Below are 13,568 nucleotides of genomic sequence, written 5' to 3'. Positions count from 1 at the left end.
TCTATCATTGTTTATGTTCTCCTATGAAACATATAACATTTATGTTACCACGTTAAAGCATATATATAAAAGTAGACTCAGTTTTTATACGATACTATTATTGTTAACATGCTAACTTGTAATATAACATGGTAATTTTTTTATTTTTCTCGTTAACTATAATATTAGTTGGTTAACTTTATGTTTTATCCATTAGATAATTTAGTAAATTATTTAATAATACTAAATTATATAGTTTATTATTAATTAACGAGATTGTTTAACGCTTTATAAATAAATATTACATGTTAACAAAATTTGTAACACGTTAAAAATATATGTAGCCGCTAACAAAACTTTATGCCAAACTATTCATCAGCTAACAAAAGTTATTATTTTTGGAAAATGACAAATATTAAAAATTTGCGGAATTATGTTATCATCTCTATCTATCTTTACATAAACTGTACATGTATAATATACTAATTTTTAGTAAGTTAGCTTCTATGGTTCAAAAGGCAAATACTCTCTAAATTCCATCGACAAACCTGCTCAAAGAAAATATGTGTGGTGGAGAATTGCCTAGTGTCGGACCTATGGTTCAATAGGAACCTATGTGATCTCTGATAAAATCTGAAGCCCCACGTCATTGTACTCTCTCTGCTCAAGCTTCGAAGGGCAAAACAGTAAATATTTAACCGCAATTGCAAGACTTGTCACATCATGGATAAATTTCTAATTTGGACTTCCATTTGGAGTATTCCCCTAAATCTCTCAAATTAAAATCTTCATGATTGTAATAAGAGTTAAAGCCAAGAGAGAATTAGTGAAATAACAAAAAAAACCTAAAATTAAGAAGGGAAATATGGTTGTATAACCATGAAAAAATCTATAATTCCCTGCATAACCAGTTTACCTAACATTCCTATACACGGCGTTAGATTTATATAATAATACTGTGTTACCCCTTCATGCAATCAGTGAAACCTGAAGCAAAAGAAAAAAATAAAAATCTTAGCTATTATCTGTAAAATGAAAATTGTGGCTTACTTCCCTTCACATCAATTCTTTTAACTTTTTTTTATAACTTTTGAGAACTGTAAGTTTTCCGTCGACGATTTTCTCCACCTTTTCGAACCCACTGTTTTGCTCTACACCGTTGCCGCCATCAGCCTTGTGCGAATTTATTCGCCTTCTCGAAGTGCGTTGCAAAGGGGATATCGTCTCCGCTTCTCGAAGTGTGTTGCATGTCGGATCTGGTAGGCCGAGATCAACAAATTGATTTAGGGTTGATTTTTTTCCGGGTGATCGTACTCATATGTTTATTGCGAAGTATGGGGTCAGTTATGTTTGGAATCGAAAGGAACATATTAGGAGTAAAACTATATTGTATGACTATGCTATGTGAAATGGAATAGCTTAAAAACTATGCTACGGGAAATGAAATAGCTTAAACTGTTTAGTATTTGCCCTTGTATGTTTCCACTGAGTCACTTATGCATTAAATTTGTCTGTTGTCTATGCATATCATTATGTCTTACCTGATTTTTCTTTTATTTTGTTATATTGTACGTTCTGTTTCACATGTATTTTTCTAGATAGATCTTAACACCTTTATTTTTTGCTTGTGTGTCTCAGGTTACAAATGAAAGATTTTGACTGCCAACTAGACTGTTCGAAACTGGATTTGAGCCAGCTAGTGAATATATTCTCATTTATATGTATTGGTGTAATGTGTATATAGATGAAATAAATTATGTGCATGTAAATGGAACCATAATACATATGAAATGGAATGTCATATATTTATTTGGAACGACAATAAAACCTAGATGAACTGCAAATTATTTCGTTAACCAACTCACACAAATGTAGACTTCTTAAAAACTTCTCTTAGCCTATAAGTAATGACACTTCACTGGTTATTTCATCGTAAATTTACTATTTTTATTATATTCTATTTGCCGAACTTATAATAAAAATATGAATTTACAGGGAATAAGCATGAGGTATGTTTTGTTGTATTTACAGTGAATAAACATGGGTCAACATTAAGTGTTTCCATGCAATAGAAATTTCATAATTTCACCAATATGTATTATTCTATTTATTTTGTTCCATTTTATTCGGGTTTAAAGTTTCTATTTGAGTTTAGGGTTTAGTGATTAGAGTTTGGGGTTTAGTATTTGGAATATGGGGGTTGAGTTTAGGGTCAGCATTAACTTCTTTCATGCAATCACAGTCATTTCATAATTTTATCAATAAGTACTATGATATTTATTTTGTTCCATTCCGTTTGGGTTTAAAATTTACATTTGAATTTGTGGTTTATATTTGGGTTTAGGTTTTAGTGATTAGTGTTTAGGCTTTTTATTATTTGAATGTGGGGGTTGAAATTAAGGTCAACATAAACTTCTTTTATGCAAGCATAATCATTTCATAATTTCACCAATATGTATTATGCTATTTATTTTGTTCTATTCCATTTGGGTTTAGGTTTTATATTTGCATTTAGGTTTAGTGATTAGAGTTTAGATTTACTATTTTGGGTCGAGGGTGGAGTTGGGATATAGTTTATTATTTAGGGGCTAGGATGGGTTTGGTGCCTTATTCTATTTTGATGATATGAAATAGAATACTCTGAAATTTTCAAATCATGTGTTAATGCATTCTTGGACTTGATATCAGTAAGTAAATGAAATAGTCCTCTTTTTTGCTACAAGTTTATATTTTACATCACTCGTTTTACTGCATATATATACAGTATATATACATTTGTTAACTGTCCCTTTTGACGTGGCTTCCTCTTCTTCTTTTAAATAAAATAACTGTTAAACATTATTGGCTATATATTCCATCGCTGACATATTTGCTCTCCAAATTGGCAACGTCATCACCTATCAGACGTTAACTGGAAACTTGTTAAATGAAAAGATAAAACCGGTTGAGAAGTGGTGTAAAAGTCAGACATTATATTATGTCAAAATCAGTGTTACTTAATTAATTTATACATGATATATGGTTATTCAGCAAATAAACTCAATTAAGAATCTAACCATGAGTTTAGAGAGATAGAAAAAAAAAGGAAGACATAAAAGGAGAAAGATGGTTAATTTTTTAATTTTAGTTTTTTTTTAATGGCTATAGAGCCAAGTTGCTCTAAAGCTAAATACATTTCCTATTTCACAAGACTCGCAAGTCACGACCAATCACCTTACTATTTGTGTTTAATCTTTGCTATATAGTGCAAACTCTCTAGAATTATATACACAAAAAAAGAAATTAATATATTGTTTTGTTCCAAATAGAACAGAGAACTTATGAGATTTTTGCCCATCACCAGTATTCATTCTCTGCAAGAACACAAGGCGTCTTTATAATCGTGAAACCTAGTTTGATCTCTCGTTATGATCTCCCGTTCATACACTTTAGAGAGCCAATCTTGAAGAACTTGTGACAATCCTTCACTATCCGAATAATTACGCTCAAGCCTTTCTCTTCTTCTCACTCCTTATGCATCAAACCGAACCAGAGCGCGAGCCTTTTGCAACGACATAGAATCAAATCCTTCTTTTCTTCCTCCTAATCCTATACATCCACCAAAACACTACCACAGTCTGGAACACAACCCGCCAGCTTCAGTTCACTTACAACCTCTTTTAGCTTCGCATAAATCTCATCTGATCGCTTATGCCTTTTGTCACCAATGAGAAACTCGTGTGATTCCCCGTTTAAGTCAATCCGGCTAACACCTTTCTCCTTTAACACATTCTTCTCCTCCATTCCTCGTCTTACCTTCCTCACATCGTCCCATCTCTCTTCTCTCGCGTAGATATTTGACATCAACACAAGCGCCCCGTCGTGATCAGGCTCCAGCTCGAGGACGTGTTTGGCTGCTAACTCACCTAACTCGATCTCTCCGTGAACTCTACAAGCCGACATCAGTGATCCCCATATCACAACGTTAGGCGCCATTGGCATTGATTCTATAACCGCAAGAGCTTCTGGTAAACGATTAGCACGCCCAAAGAGATCCACCATGCATCCATAATGCTCGAGCTTCGGAGTAATGTTGTATTCGTTCGTCATTGATGCAAAGATCTTCTTGCCTTCTTCCACTAACCCTGAGTGGCTACAACCATATAGCACTCCTACAAAAGTAACATCATTGGGCTCGACATGTTCCTGTTTCATTCTGGCGAATAAGGCAAGCGCATCATTGGCTTCCCCGTGCATAGAAAAGGCGTTGATCATAGAGCTCCATGACACAACATTCTTCGTTGGCATCTCCTCGAACACACCTCTCGCTGCATCCAAACCTCCACATTTCGCATACATGTTAATGAGAGCATTGTTTACCGTCAAAGAGGACTCAAACCCGTTACGATGAGTGTACTCGTGAACCCATGTCGCCTTTTCCAGAACACCGAGGCTCGCACAAGCTGATACAACACTCCCCAATGCAATCTCATCAGGCTCTGTCCCATAGCGACACATTTCATCGAAAACTCTTAAAGCTTCTTCAGGATGATCACTCTCAGCGTAAGCTGAGATCATCGTCGTCCAACACACCAAGTCTTTCTTCTCCATTCGGTCAAATATATCCCGTGCGTCCTCGAGCCTCCCAGCTTTTGAAAACCCAGAAACCATGGCGGTCGAAACAAACAAGCTTCTCACCGACATCTTCGTATAAAACTCCCTTGCTATATCCATACAGCCTGCTCCAGCATACATGGTTACAAGAGCAGTCAGCAAATGAGCGTCCATCCTAACGTCGTTCTCTTTCAAAAACTCGTAAATCGCACTGTTATATCCCGTATTCCCAGAACGAGCACATGCGGAGACAATGTTACAGAGAATCATCTCATCAGGCATAACATTAGAACACTTCATCTCCTCAAAAAGCTCGAAAGCTTCTTCTAAAAATCCACATCGGCAATACCTGCAAACAAGCTTGAAAGTAAACACCTTCTTTAAAAGAAAAAAGATAAGAAACACTGAAGAATATGATTCCTAACCTCACAATCATAGTATTCCACGTAACAACATCTCTCTGGGGCATTTCGTCGAACACCTTACGGGCCTCGACGATTTTGCCGCAACACGCGTACATATCCATAACTGCAGTCTTTACAAACGGGTCGGAAAGTGTGGCGATCTTCAAGGCAAGGCCGTGAAGCTCCGTACCCTCGAAAAAGGCGGAGACTTTGGCGGCTGCTTTAAGAATCGGAGTGAAGCTGAATTGATCGAGACGACCACCGGCGTGTCTGATCCTCTGGTAGAAGAGGATCGTGGCTCTAGGTTCATCGGAACGGGAGAGGTTCCGGAGAAGGAGATTGAAGAGGAAGGGTTCCGGTGGAGAGGGGATAGATGAGAAGAGGGAGAGAGAGTAGTTGATATTGATTGAGGAAGAAGAAGAGGAGAGGTTGAAGAGGAAGGAGCTGCGGCGATGGTCGGACACTGTACGGAGGATGTGGGCGTGGAGTTGCTTGATGTGGCCTAGTGTTTTGCAGTGTGAGAGTAAGTCTTGGACAGCGGTTGAGGAAACCGTCGACGCAGTGAGCATCTGATGAGTAAATTAGTAACAAACACAAATGAGATAGATATTCACTCAGACATTTAGTCGAACATCTAATGTACAATGGACATTTAGTGTTCTTACTATTAGAGAACAAGCCCAAGTCAGGCCCAATACCCATTTATGTTAGGGTTTCCATCAATCTACTCTTATATATGTTGTAATGAGCTTTTGTGTAAGTAACTTTGGTTGCCATAGTTGCAGCCACCTTAAACCCTTTTATGAGTTCAATCAATCTTATTAGTTCTTGGTGACAACTCTCAAAGTTCCCTCTCTTTAGTTTCTTTATCATTCAATAAAGCTCTATGAGCTATTAGTCTTTCAATAAGCTCTTTAGAGCACAAATCTATCTTATCTTCAAATCTTATCACTTACATTTCGAAAAAAAGGTGAGAAGCAATTCTGAATTTTGATCATCATAAATACAAATCCAGTCCAAGCCTTAACTATTTTACGAATATCCAAAGACGAGGAAACTTACCGATAACAGTTGGAGACGTTGCCGTTGACGGAGAAGAATGAGGGTGTCCAGGGCCGTGCCTGAAGATTGATGGGCCCCAAGCCAAAAATATTTGAGGCCAACAATTAATAAGTATTTATTAAATACTAAAAAGATAGGAAGAAGGAATGTTCGAACCTGTGACACTACGATAATGATGAAAACACATAACAACCACTAGACTATAGTGGAATATTTAAGAAGTTTTGGCCGCTACAATAATTAATATCGAAAAGACCCTAAACCCATGCTTGATTTGCCTGCATCCAGGCACGGCCCTGAGGATGTGATGGAGAGGATTTAGGTACTGGAGATGCAGCCGTGGATGAAGTCGTCCACGCCGTGGAGGTTGTAATTTTTTTTTGTTATAAACTAAGACATCTTATTACTCTATTTTTCTTTCAGAAATTTACACGAAAAGACACATTTTGACTTTGTAATTATACCTAAAGACATTTCTTGCCTTTAACACATATTTTTCATGTTCTTTGTCTTTTCTACCCTCTAAGCAAACCAACTAGATTTTTATTTTCTTTTTACGTTTTTATTTTAACTAGTAAAACTAATTATACCACCGACAATACAAAAGTTTCATTCTCTCTCCTAACTCATAACTTTGCATTATTGATTCATCGTCTCTGAGTCTGAACCACCGTCCTCCCTGAACCACTGTCTTTGAGCCATCATTGTTGCCGTCGTTCTTGAGCCAACCTATCTCACTACAAGACATATGGGTTTCAATAGCAGTAGAGGATAGCATTTTTTGCCTTCTGCTATGGTTGACATACGCCTTAGTTTTAGAAAGCGTTTGTACATTTCAAAACGCTATGATAGAGTGGCATATTTGAAAACGCTATAATAGTGTATGGTTCTAACGTAACACTTAGTTTTAATAGCAAAACATAATTAAAAACACTATGTTTGGTTATTTAAAACCCTAAACTCAGAACATATTTTAAACCCTAAATTATAAACACAAACCTAAAGCTCAAATATTTTCCTATTTTAATCTTAAATCTTAAGTTTAAATTTAAATTTTAGTATTTTCAAAATTTATTTTCAATTCAAATCTTAAATTTAAATTTCAAAACCCTAAATCATTTACATCTTTTCAAACCCTAAACCCTATATCCCTATTCAAACATCATATAAACACTAAGTTTAAAATAAAAAATCCCAAATCTAATATTTCCAAGTTTTAATAAAACAAAAAACTAAAAAAAAATAATTATAAATATATGATCTTTTCAAATTTTCTTTTTCAAACCTTAAATATAACCTTTGAACCCTATCACACAAACATTTGCTTTAAAATCTTATATGTTAAATCTGAAATTCAATAGTTCTTATCGTAACTTTATAATTGTAAATGATAATTTAATTTTTATATAAATAAAACTAGTTACATAATAAAATTATAATTTTTAAAACATCTATTAAATAAAAACACTTTTGATTAGTTAATCTATGACATTGATTTCTTTTAATCCAATGGTTACAACTCAATCTTTTGTTAATCATTTCCCTTCTTTCTCATTGATCAATTAATAAAACAATATAACTCAATCTAACGGACAAAAGTGATTCAGTTTAATATTTTATTTTTTGCATTTTCTCTTTCATCTTCTTTCTCACTATCTCTGGTCTCCTCCTCTCTCACCATCTCTTCAATCTTCTTGCTCACGATAACTCATCTGAAATCCTCCTCTCTCATCATCTCATATCCTGCAATCATCTTCTCCTATCAATCCTCCTCTTTCATCACCTATTCAATCCTCATCTCACGATCTCTCAAACTCGTCGTCTGTCGTAACGGGTTCAAGCTCACCACCATCACCATGACCTCGCCTCCTCCTCTTTGGGTTGTCGCTTCTTTCGTGTTCATCTTTTTTCATCTTTTATTTTCTAATAAAATCTATTAATTTTGCTCACAGATCTGGAATAATGATGAAAGGGATGCACGCCAGAGGTGAAGGTTGACATAGCGGAGATGCGCCGGAGGTGTTACGAACCAGAAGAGGAGGCGGAGGTAGATGTAGTTCAGAGCAAGGTGATTTGAGGTGGGGGCATGAGGAGGCGGAGGCACGAAGACGCGGAAGCAGCCAGAGGTCGTTACTATATTAGTTTTAGTTAGTAAATAGGTTTAGGTTTAATCTTGGTTTTAGTTTTTTGGTTTAGTTTTGATTTATTTTCTAATGTGTATACCATATTCTTTTTGTAAACCAGTTTTATTATAAATCAGTTTAAATAATAAACAAGTTTTTAAATATATAAACCAGTTTAAATTTTAATTATGTTTTTTATTTTTAAACAATTAAATTTCCATAAATAATTTTTAAAATAAAGAATTTTAATATAAGTAATAGCATTTATGACACGCTATTAAATAATATTTAATTGCAGATAGAAAAGCGCTACCGTATCGGAAGAAAAGATAGAAGTGCAAAAAACCGCTATGTAATGTCCTTTACCTATTATGACGGGCGATGATACAGCGCTTCAAAAACCGCTATAGTATCGTTATATAGCGTTATTCGTCCGCCATTAAAACACATTTTTCTTGTAGTGTCTGAGCTATCGTCGTTCTTGTTTGGTGACCATCGTCTCTGAGCCACAGTCGTCCCTGTTTCGCGACCACCGTCTCTGAGCCACTGAGTTCACAACTCTACGAAAACTCCATGAATCTAAGCTCGGGAAAGCTTTGATTTATTTGCATATCAGGCTTTTTGATGGAGTAAGTAATGTATGGAAAACACTGGGTTTAGGCTTTCTTTAAATTTGTGGAAGAAAATGGTATAAAACACGTGACTTTTTCAGCTTTAGATGTAGCCTTAGAGACAGCTCCTTCCGTAAGATTTAATTTATTTGCATATCAAGTTTAGAGTTCTTCTGTCGAGATGCTCTTCCGCCGAGATGCTTGGATGAAATATGTATGTCCACAAAAACTGTATCCACAAAATCCTATATAATATATATATATATATATATATATATATATCCACGAAACAGTATCCACAATATGATTGAGAACTTTTCCGACCAACCTTCATCCATGACATATTGTATAATTCATAAACAAACTAAGAAATATATGACTTAGAAAATCTGTAAATCGTATACAAAATCATGTCCACAAATATACGAAGAAATATCTGAAAACGAACCTTGGACACAAAATTGCTTCTACTAAATTTTGTTCACAAAACTTTGTCCACGAAATCATGTCCACACTTTTTGAATATGAAAAACCAAAACAAAATTTACCTATCTACAATTTTTTTGTCCACATTTCTAAAAAAAAAAAATATTATCCACACTTTTTATGTTCAAATATTTTTTTGTATAAATGTTAATATATATATATATATATACAAAAATAGATGTCTAAATGTGGAAAATTAAAAATTATAATTTATAGTCATAAACTTATTTGATTTAAATATTTTGAAAAGAAAATAAAGGCAAAACATATTAAAGGGTGAAATAAGTAAGAATCATTTTAAAATATGTAAAACTATAAATGCACTACATATATCATCTCTCTCTATCGTCCCTTCTGTTGTTTAGTTGTTAAATAATTTAGTTACTTGCAAGTAACTAGAAAGAATCAAACCATATGATGTGAGGGCAAAACAGTCAGAAAAACGTCAGCTGTCCAGAAAATGTGTGTCACATGCTGTAAGTGTTTCTACATGTAAAAACAAACACAAAAGTGTCTTATATGGTAAACAACTCTTTTTCTTCTATAGAAAAACTTTAAGCTATACTAGATTTTGAAGTATTATTTCTTTCCAATGTATTTTTCTATTTTCTCCTTCGAACAATTATTTTTGATATCTCTATTTTGACTTTACAGTTATTACATTTTAGTTATGAAAGTTAAAAGTTAACTCAATTTACTTAACATCTCATAAAATTATATTATTACTTAAATTACATAAAAGCTACATTACTTTGCCCAAAAAAAGTAAACTTTGTGATGTAAACAAAAAATTGTATTTCTGTTTTGGATAAATCATTTGTATTTCTCTAAAATTAAGATATTTATGAAAATAGTTATCATTTATAAGTAAAATTAAAAAGTGGTATCAAATCTGTGTTAAAATTAAATCCCCCATTTCTATATTTTTATATAGTGTTAGAAAATATTATCAAATTATTAATGATACATATCTATCCGAAAATGATAAAGTATTATGCTTTTTTGTTATTTTGTAGCATAAAACAATATAAAAAGTTTCAATGGATGGAGACAGGTCGGGTTCGAAGGCAATAGCTCAGAACTTGCTCGAATCATCAGCACTGTGGTCTTGAATCATGCTCTGTTGGGTAATATCTTATATGATATTCGCCATTGGATATCTTTGTTAGCTGGGAAATGTCAACAGACAAAAAGTTAGTGTTTTAGTATCATACACCACCTATATGGTTGGTGGATTATTTGTATTAGCCATATACAATTTGATTATATTAATGAAAACATGTTGAATGAAAAAAAAACAATATAAAAAGTTTCAATGATATTTTTTTTTTGAAATATCTGTTACAAGTAATCATAATCTATAATCGTAGTAGTTTTTTGGTGTTGTATTTTAATCTCTTCGTAAACGCCTAAATGGCACCAATTGTTCAATTTGAATTTAGCGTCGTAACCGAGATGAAAGCACAAATTGTTGGTCAGTTATTTGAAAACCATTTATTAGAAGATTTGAGATTGATTACAAAATATATTGATAATATCGGCTAAAAACGATTATCTCATAGGAACGAAGTAAACGTATAACTCCCAGTTTTTTTAAAATATTTTTATTTATGTGACTTCCTCTCTATTTACGGGAGAAAGTCGGTTAGGTCTTTCCTTCTTCTTTTTTGCCGATTTGGCTTTACCCAACTGCCACAATGAAAAATATCGATAATTTTATCAGTTATATATTTATATATAGTGAATATCTCAATTCACTAATTATTTTGATAGAAGATAAACTAAAGTGATGAGACCAAACCTCAGGCCGGTGTTATCCGGCGTAACTTCAGAATTCTGGGTCTCTCTTTTGGCGTCGCACCTTCTTTGGTGGTCGGCCGGCTTTTGATTCTGGCGTCAACGCTTTCTCTTCAGGTGTTTGGCGGCCAGCTTTAGTCTCTGCGTCGCACCTTATTCTCCGGTGCTGACGGCGGCTTTATATCCGAATGTTTCCGGTTTGTCTACTCTCTCTGCTTGAGCTTTTCCTGATTCGAGAGAGCTTCGTTCTCAGATCTGACTGTGAATCGGATTCTTAATCCTCGATCGCATGTGGTTGAAGCGTTTTCTTTAAGCAGAGACCGTTTTGCTTAGTCTTTGGTACGACGGTGGTTCTGCTACTGAATTACTCTCGGCGGTGTTGATTGAGGTTTCCGGTGGTTGAAGGTCCGGTGTTGAAGATTAATTAAGGAGTTGTTATCAAAGTCTTTTCACTTCCAATCATCGTCTTCGTTGGTTTCCATTGAACGGGTTTCTGTTTCCGGTGTGTCCGGTGGAACGCCGATTTGAATTCCGACGATGACGTGCAAGTCGGTGAAGAAGGGTGGCGCCTTCGCTTGGCATGTGTCCCTACCGCGCATGACCTGCGCTTCTCGTTCAACATGATGTCAGTCTCGTCACCTTCTTCCTTTGGACTCTTCCTGGCTGGGCCGTTGTGGGCCTTTTTGTTTTTTTTTTGTTTTAATATGGCTGGGCCTGGATGGCCTCAATCTTGTAAAATCCTCCTTGGGCTTTTGCCGACGACAAAAAAAAAAGATAGAAGATAAACTTTTGAGAAAAATATTATGCAATGGAATATGATCATCAAAGACTTGGTGTAAATCCGCGTTCTAAACATATTTTTTTTAAAAGAAGTGGATTGTAAATAAATTAAAAAAATGGGTCCAGCTACGTTATGGACGTTGCATACACTACGTGACCTCCTCTTACTACAAAACTGTTGCATGTATTAATAAGCATTGCAAAGTCTTAATTAATCGTTCCTCCTTAACCAAACATGTCTACATTTCTAAGGAAGAAGCTACACCTATGCTTCTCCTCCTCCGGTGTTGTATCACCGTCGATTCCTTCTTCCCCGATCGTCGTACCCAATCACAACCCACCATCTAATCATCATCATCACCACACTCCCTCAATCTTCATCAACAACTTCAACTCTCTCTACGATCACCTCTCTGTTTCCTCTCCTCTCCACCGTAACGATAAATTCACCTCCGTCGCCGCCGCATTGACCACTCCCAAATCCGGCGACACTGGATCCAGTTTGTTCACCGGTGGATTGCATCCTTCTCCGCGTAGAGCTGACGACGAAGACGACGAAGAAGATGAAGATGACGAAGATGAAAGTTACACCGTAGTGTCAAAGCTTTTAAGCGACGGAACGGCGATTATGAAGCAAATTGACTCACCGGATCCGTGCAGAGATTTCGGAAGGTCGATGAGAGAGATGGTGGAAGCTAGAGATCCGACGAGAGACGACGTCTCCGATAGAGAATACTTGAACGAACTGCTCTTCTGTTACCTCTCTTTGAATCCTAAACATACTCACAAGTTCATCGTCTCTGCTTTCGCAGATACACTTCTCTGGCTACTTTCTCCGTCGTCATCGCCGGAATATTATTCTTTATCCCAATCGATTTAATTCATTTATTCCTCCGCACTATTTTAAAAACTTTTTGAGAATAATTAATTGGGCCTGTGGGCTACAAAAAGGCCCAAAGTTGTAGCAACCCTACTATAGTAGTAACTGTTGCATCTGATCACTACCTTTTAGATAAGGAGAAATCATTTCTAAAATTTAAGAAAAAAAATCAAAATCGAGAAAATGTCTCTAACCGCACAATTCTCGCCGCCGGTCACCGGAATAAACATAAGGTTACGGAAAACAGCCTCGCTACCTTCCACCCTATCTCCGTTTCACACTGAGATACGAACTCCGGCGATGATTTGCGTGAGGAAATCGCCGTATCTGGTGGCGAAGGCTATCGAGCAGAGCCGAGATACAGCTGGATCTGAGTCGGAGCAGGAGGCGACTCCGTCACCGGGGGAGAGTGGAAAGGGAGAAAAGGAGGTGGAGATAAGCGAGCTGGGAGCAGAGATAAAAGCGGCGATGGAGCAGAGGAAAGCGGCGGAGGAGGAGGAAGGGAAGAACGAGTTTCTGAGTGGAGTGGCGGAGGAAGTGAGGGAGATTGAGTGGCCGGCGTTTCAGAAAGTGGTTGGGACTACCGGCGTGGTGCTTGGTGTCATCGCCGGTTCGAGCGTCGTTTTGCTAACCGTGAATTTCCTTTTGGCTGAACTCTCTGATCGTGTCTTCATCGGCAAAGGTGTTCAAGACTTTTTCAGCTGATTTCGTCAAATATTGTATTTGTGTAGCCAGCACATGATCATAATCACACTCCGTTTTGAGCATTACCTTATTAAATTTGTGTGTTTATTATTTATCATTTCTTATTATATCACACCGTTTATATTCGTTTTTTATTAAATCAAAGAGA

At 35.9% G+C, this 13,568-nt stretch overlaps 3 protein-coding genes across 3 annotated transcripts; 2 read left to right on the top strand and 1 right to left on the bottom strand.

The window, feature by feature from the left end:
• Positions 1 to 3,075: 3,075 nt before the first annotated feature.
• Positions 3,076 to 6,443, bottom strand: LOC103871574 (pentatricopeptide repeat-containing protein At4g14820). The gene is made up of 4 exons (XM_009149841.3): positions 6,343 to 6,443; positions 6,039 to 6,091; positions 4,998 to 5,545; positions 3,076 to 4,921 (listed from the first exon to the last, which is right to left on the bottom strand). The coding sequence occupies exons 3-4, from the start codon at positions 5,543 to 5,545 to the stop codon at positions 3,568 to 3,570; spliced, it is 1,902 nt and encodes a 633-aa protein (XP_009148089.3). The 5' UTR covers positions 6,039 to 6,091; positions 6,343 to 6,443; the 3' UTR covers positions 3,076 to 3,567.
• Positions 6,444 to 9,019: 2,576 nt separating this feature from the next.
• On the top strand, positions 9,020 to 12,765 carry LOC103871563 (transcription repressor OFP11). The gene has a single exon (XM_033281602.1). It carries the CDS (start codon positions 12,071 to 12,073, stop codon positions 12,713 to 12,715), a length of 645 nt encoding a protein of 214 aa, XP_033137493.1. The 5' UTR covers positions 9,020 to 12,070; the 3' UTR covers positions 12,716 to 12,765.
• Positions 12,766 to 12,833: 68 nt separating this feature from the next.
• Positions 12,834 to 13,559, top strand: LOC103871554 (preprotein translocase subunit SECE1). Its single transcript, XM_009149819.3, has one exon. It carries the CDS (start codon positions 12,899 to 12,901, stop codon positions 13,418 to 13,420), a length of 522 nt encoding a protein of 173 aa, XP_009148067.1. The 5' UTR covers positions 12,834 to 12,898; the 3' UTR covers positions 13,421 to 13,559.
• Positions 13,560 to 13,568: the final 9 nt, after the last annotated feature.

This window comes from Brassica rapa, chromosome A01 (genome assembly GCF_000309985.2).
Source record: "Brassica rapa cultivar Chiifu-401-42 chromosome A01, CAAS_Brap_v3.01, whole genome shotgun sequence".
In the NCBI taxonomy this organism is placed as follows: domain Eukaryota; kingdom Viridiplantae; phylum Streptophyta; class Magnoliopsida; order Brassicales; family Brassicaceae; genus Brassica; species Brassica rapa.
The sequence above is the reverse complement of the archived record's forward strand: the minus strand, read 5'-3'. Positions and strand labels throughout refer to the sequence as shown.

Coding starts and splice junctions, on each gene's coding strand:
- LOC103871574 (XM_009149841.3), bottom strand. CDS start 5,545: ATGCTCACTGCGTCGACGGTTTCCTCAACCGCTGTCCAAGACTTACTC. Junction 4,922..4,997: donor TGGAATACTATGATTGTGAG/GTTAGGAATCAT, acceptor GCTTGTTTGCAG/GTATTGCCGATGTGGATTTT.
- LOC103871554 (XM_009149819.3), top strand. CDS start 12,899: ATGTCTCTAACCGCACAATTCTCGCCGCCGGTCACCGGAATAAACATA.
- LOC103871563 (XM_033281602.1), top strand. CDS start 12,071: ATGTCTACATTTCTAAGGAAGAAGCTACACCTATGCTTCTCCTCCTCC.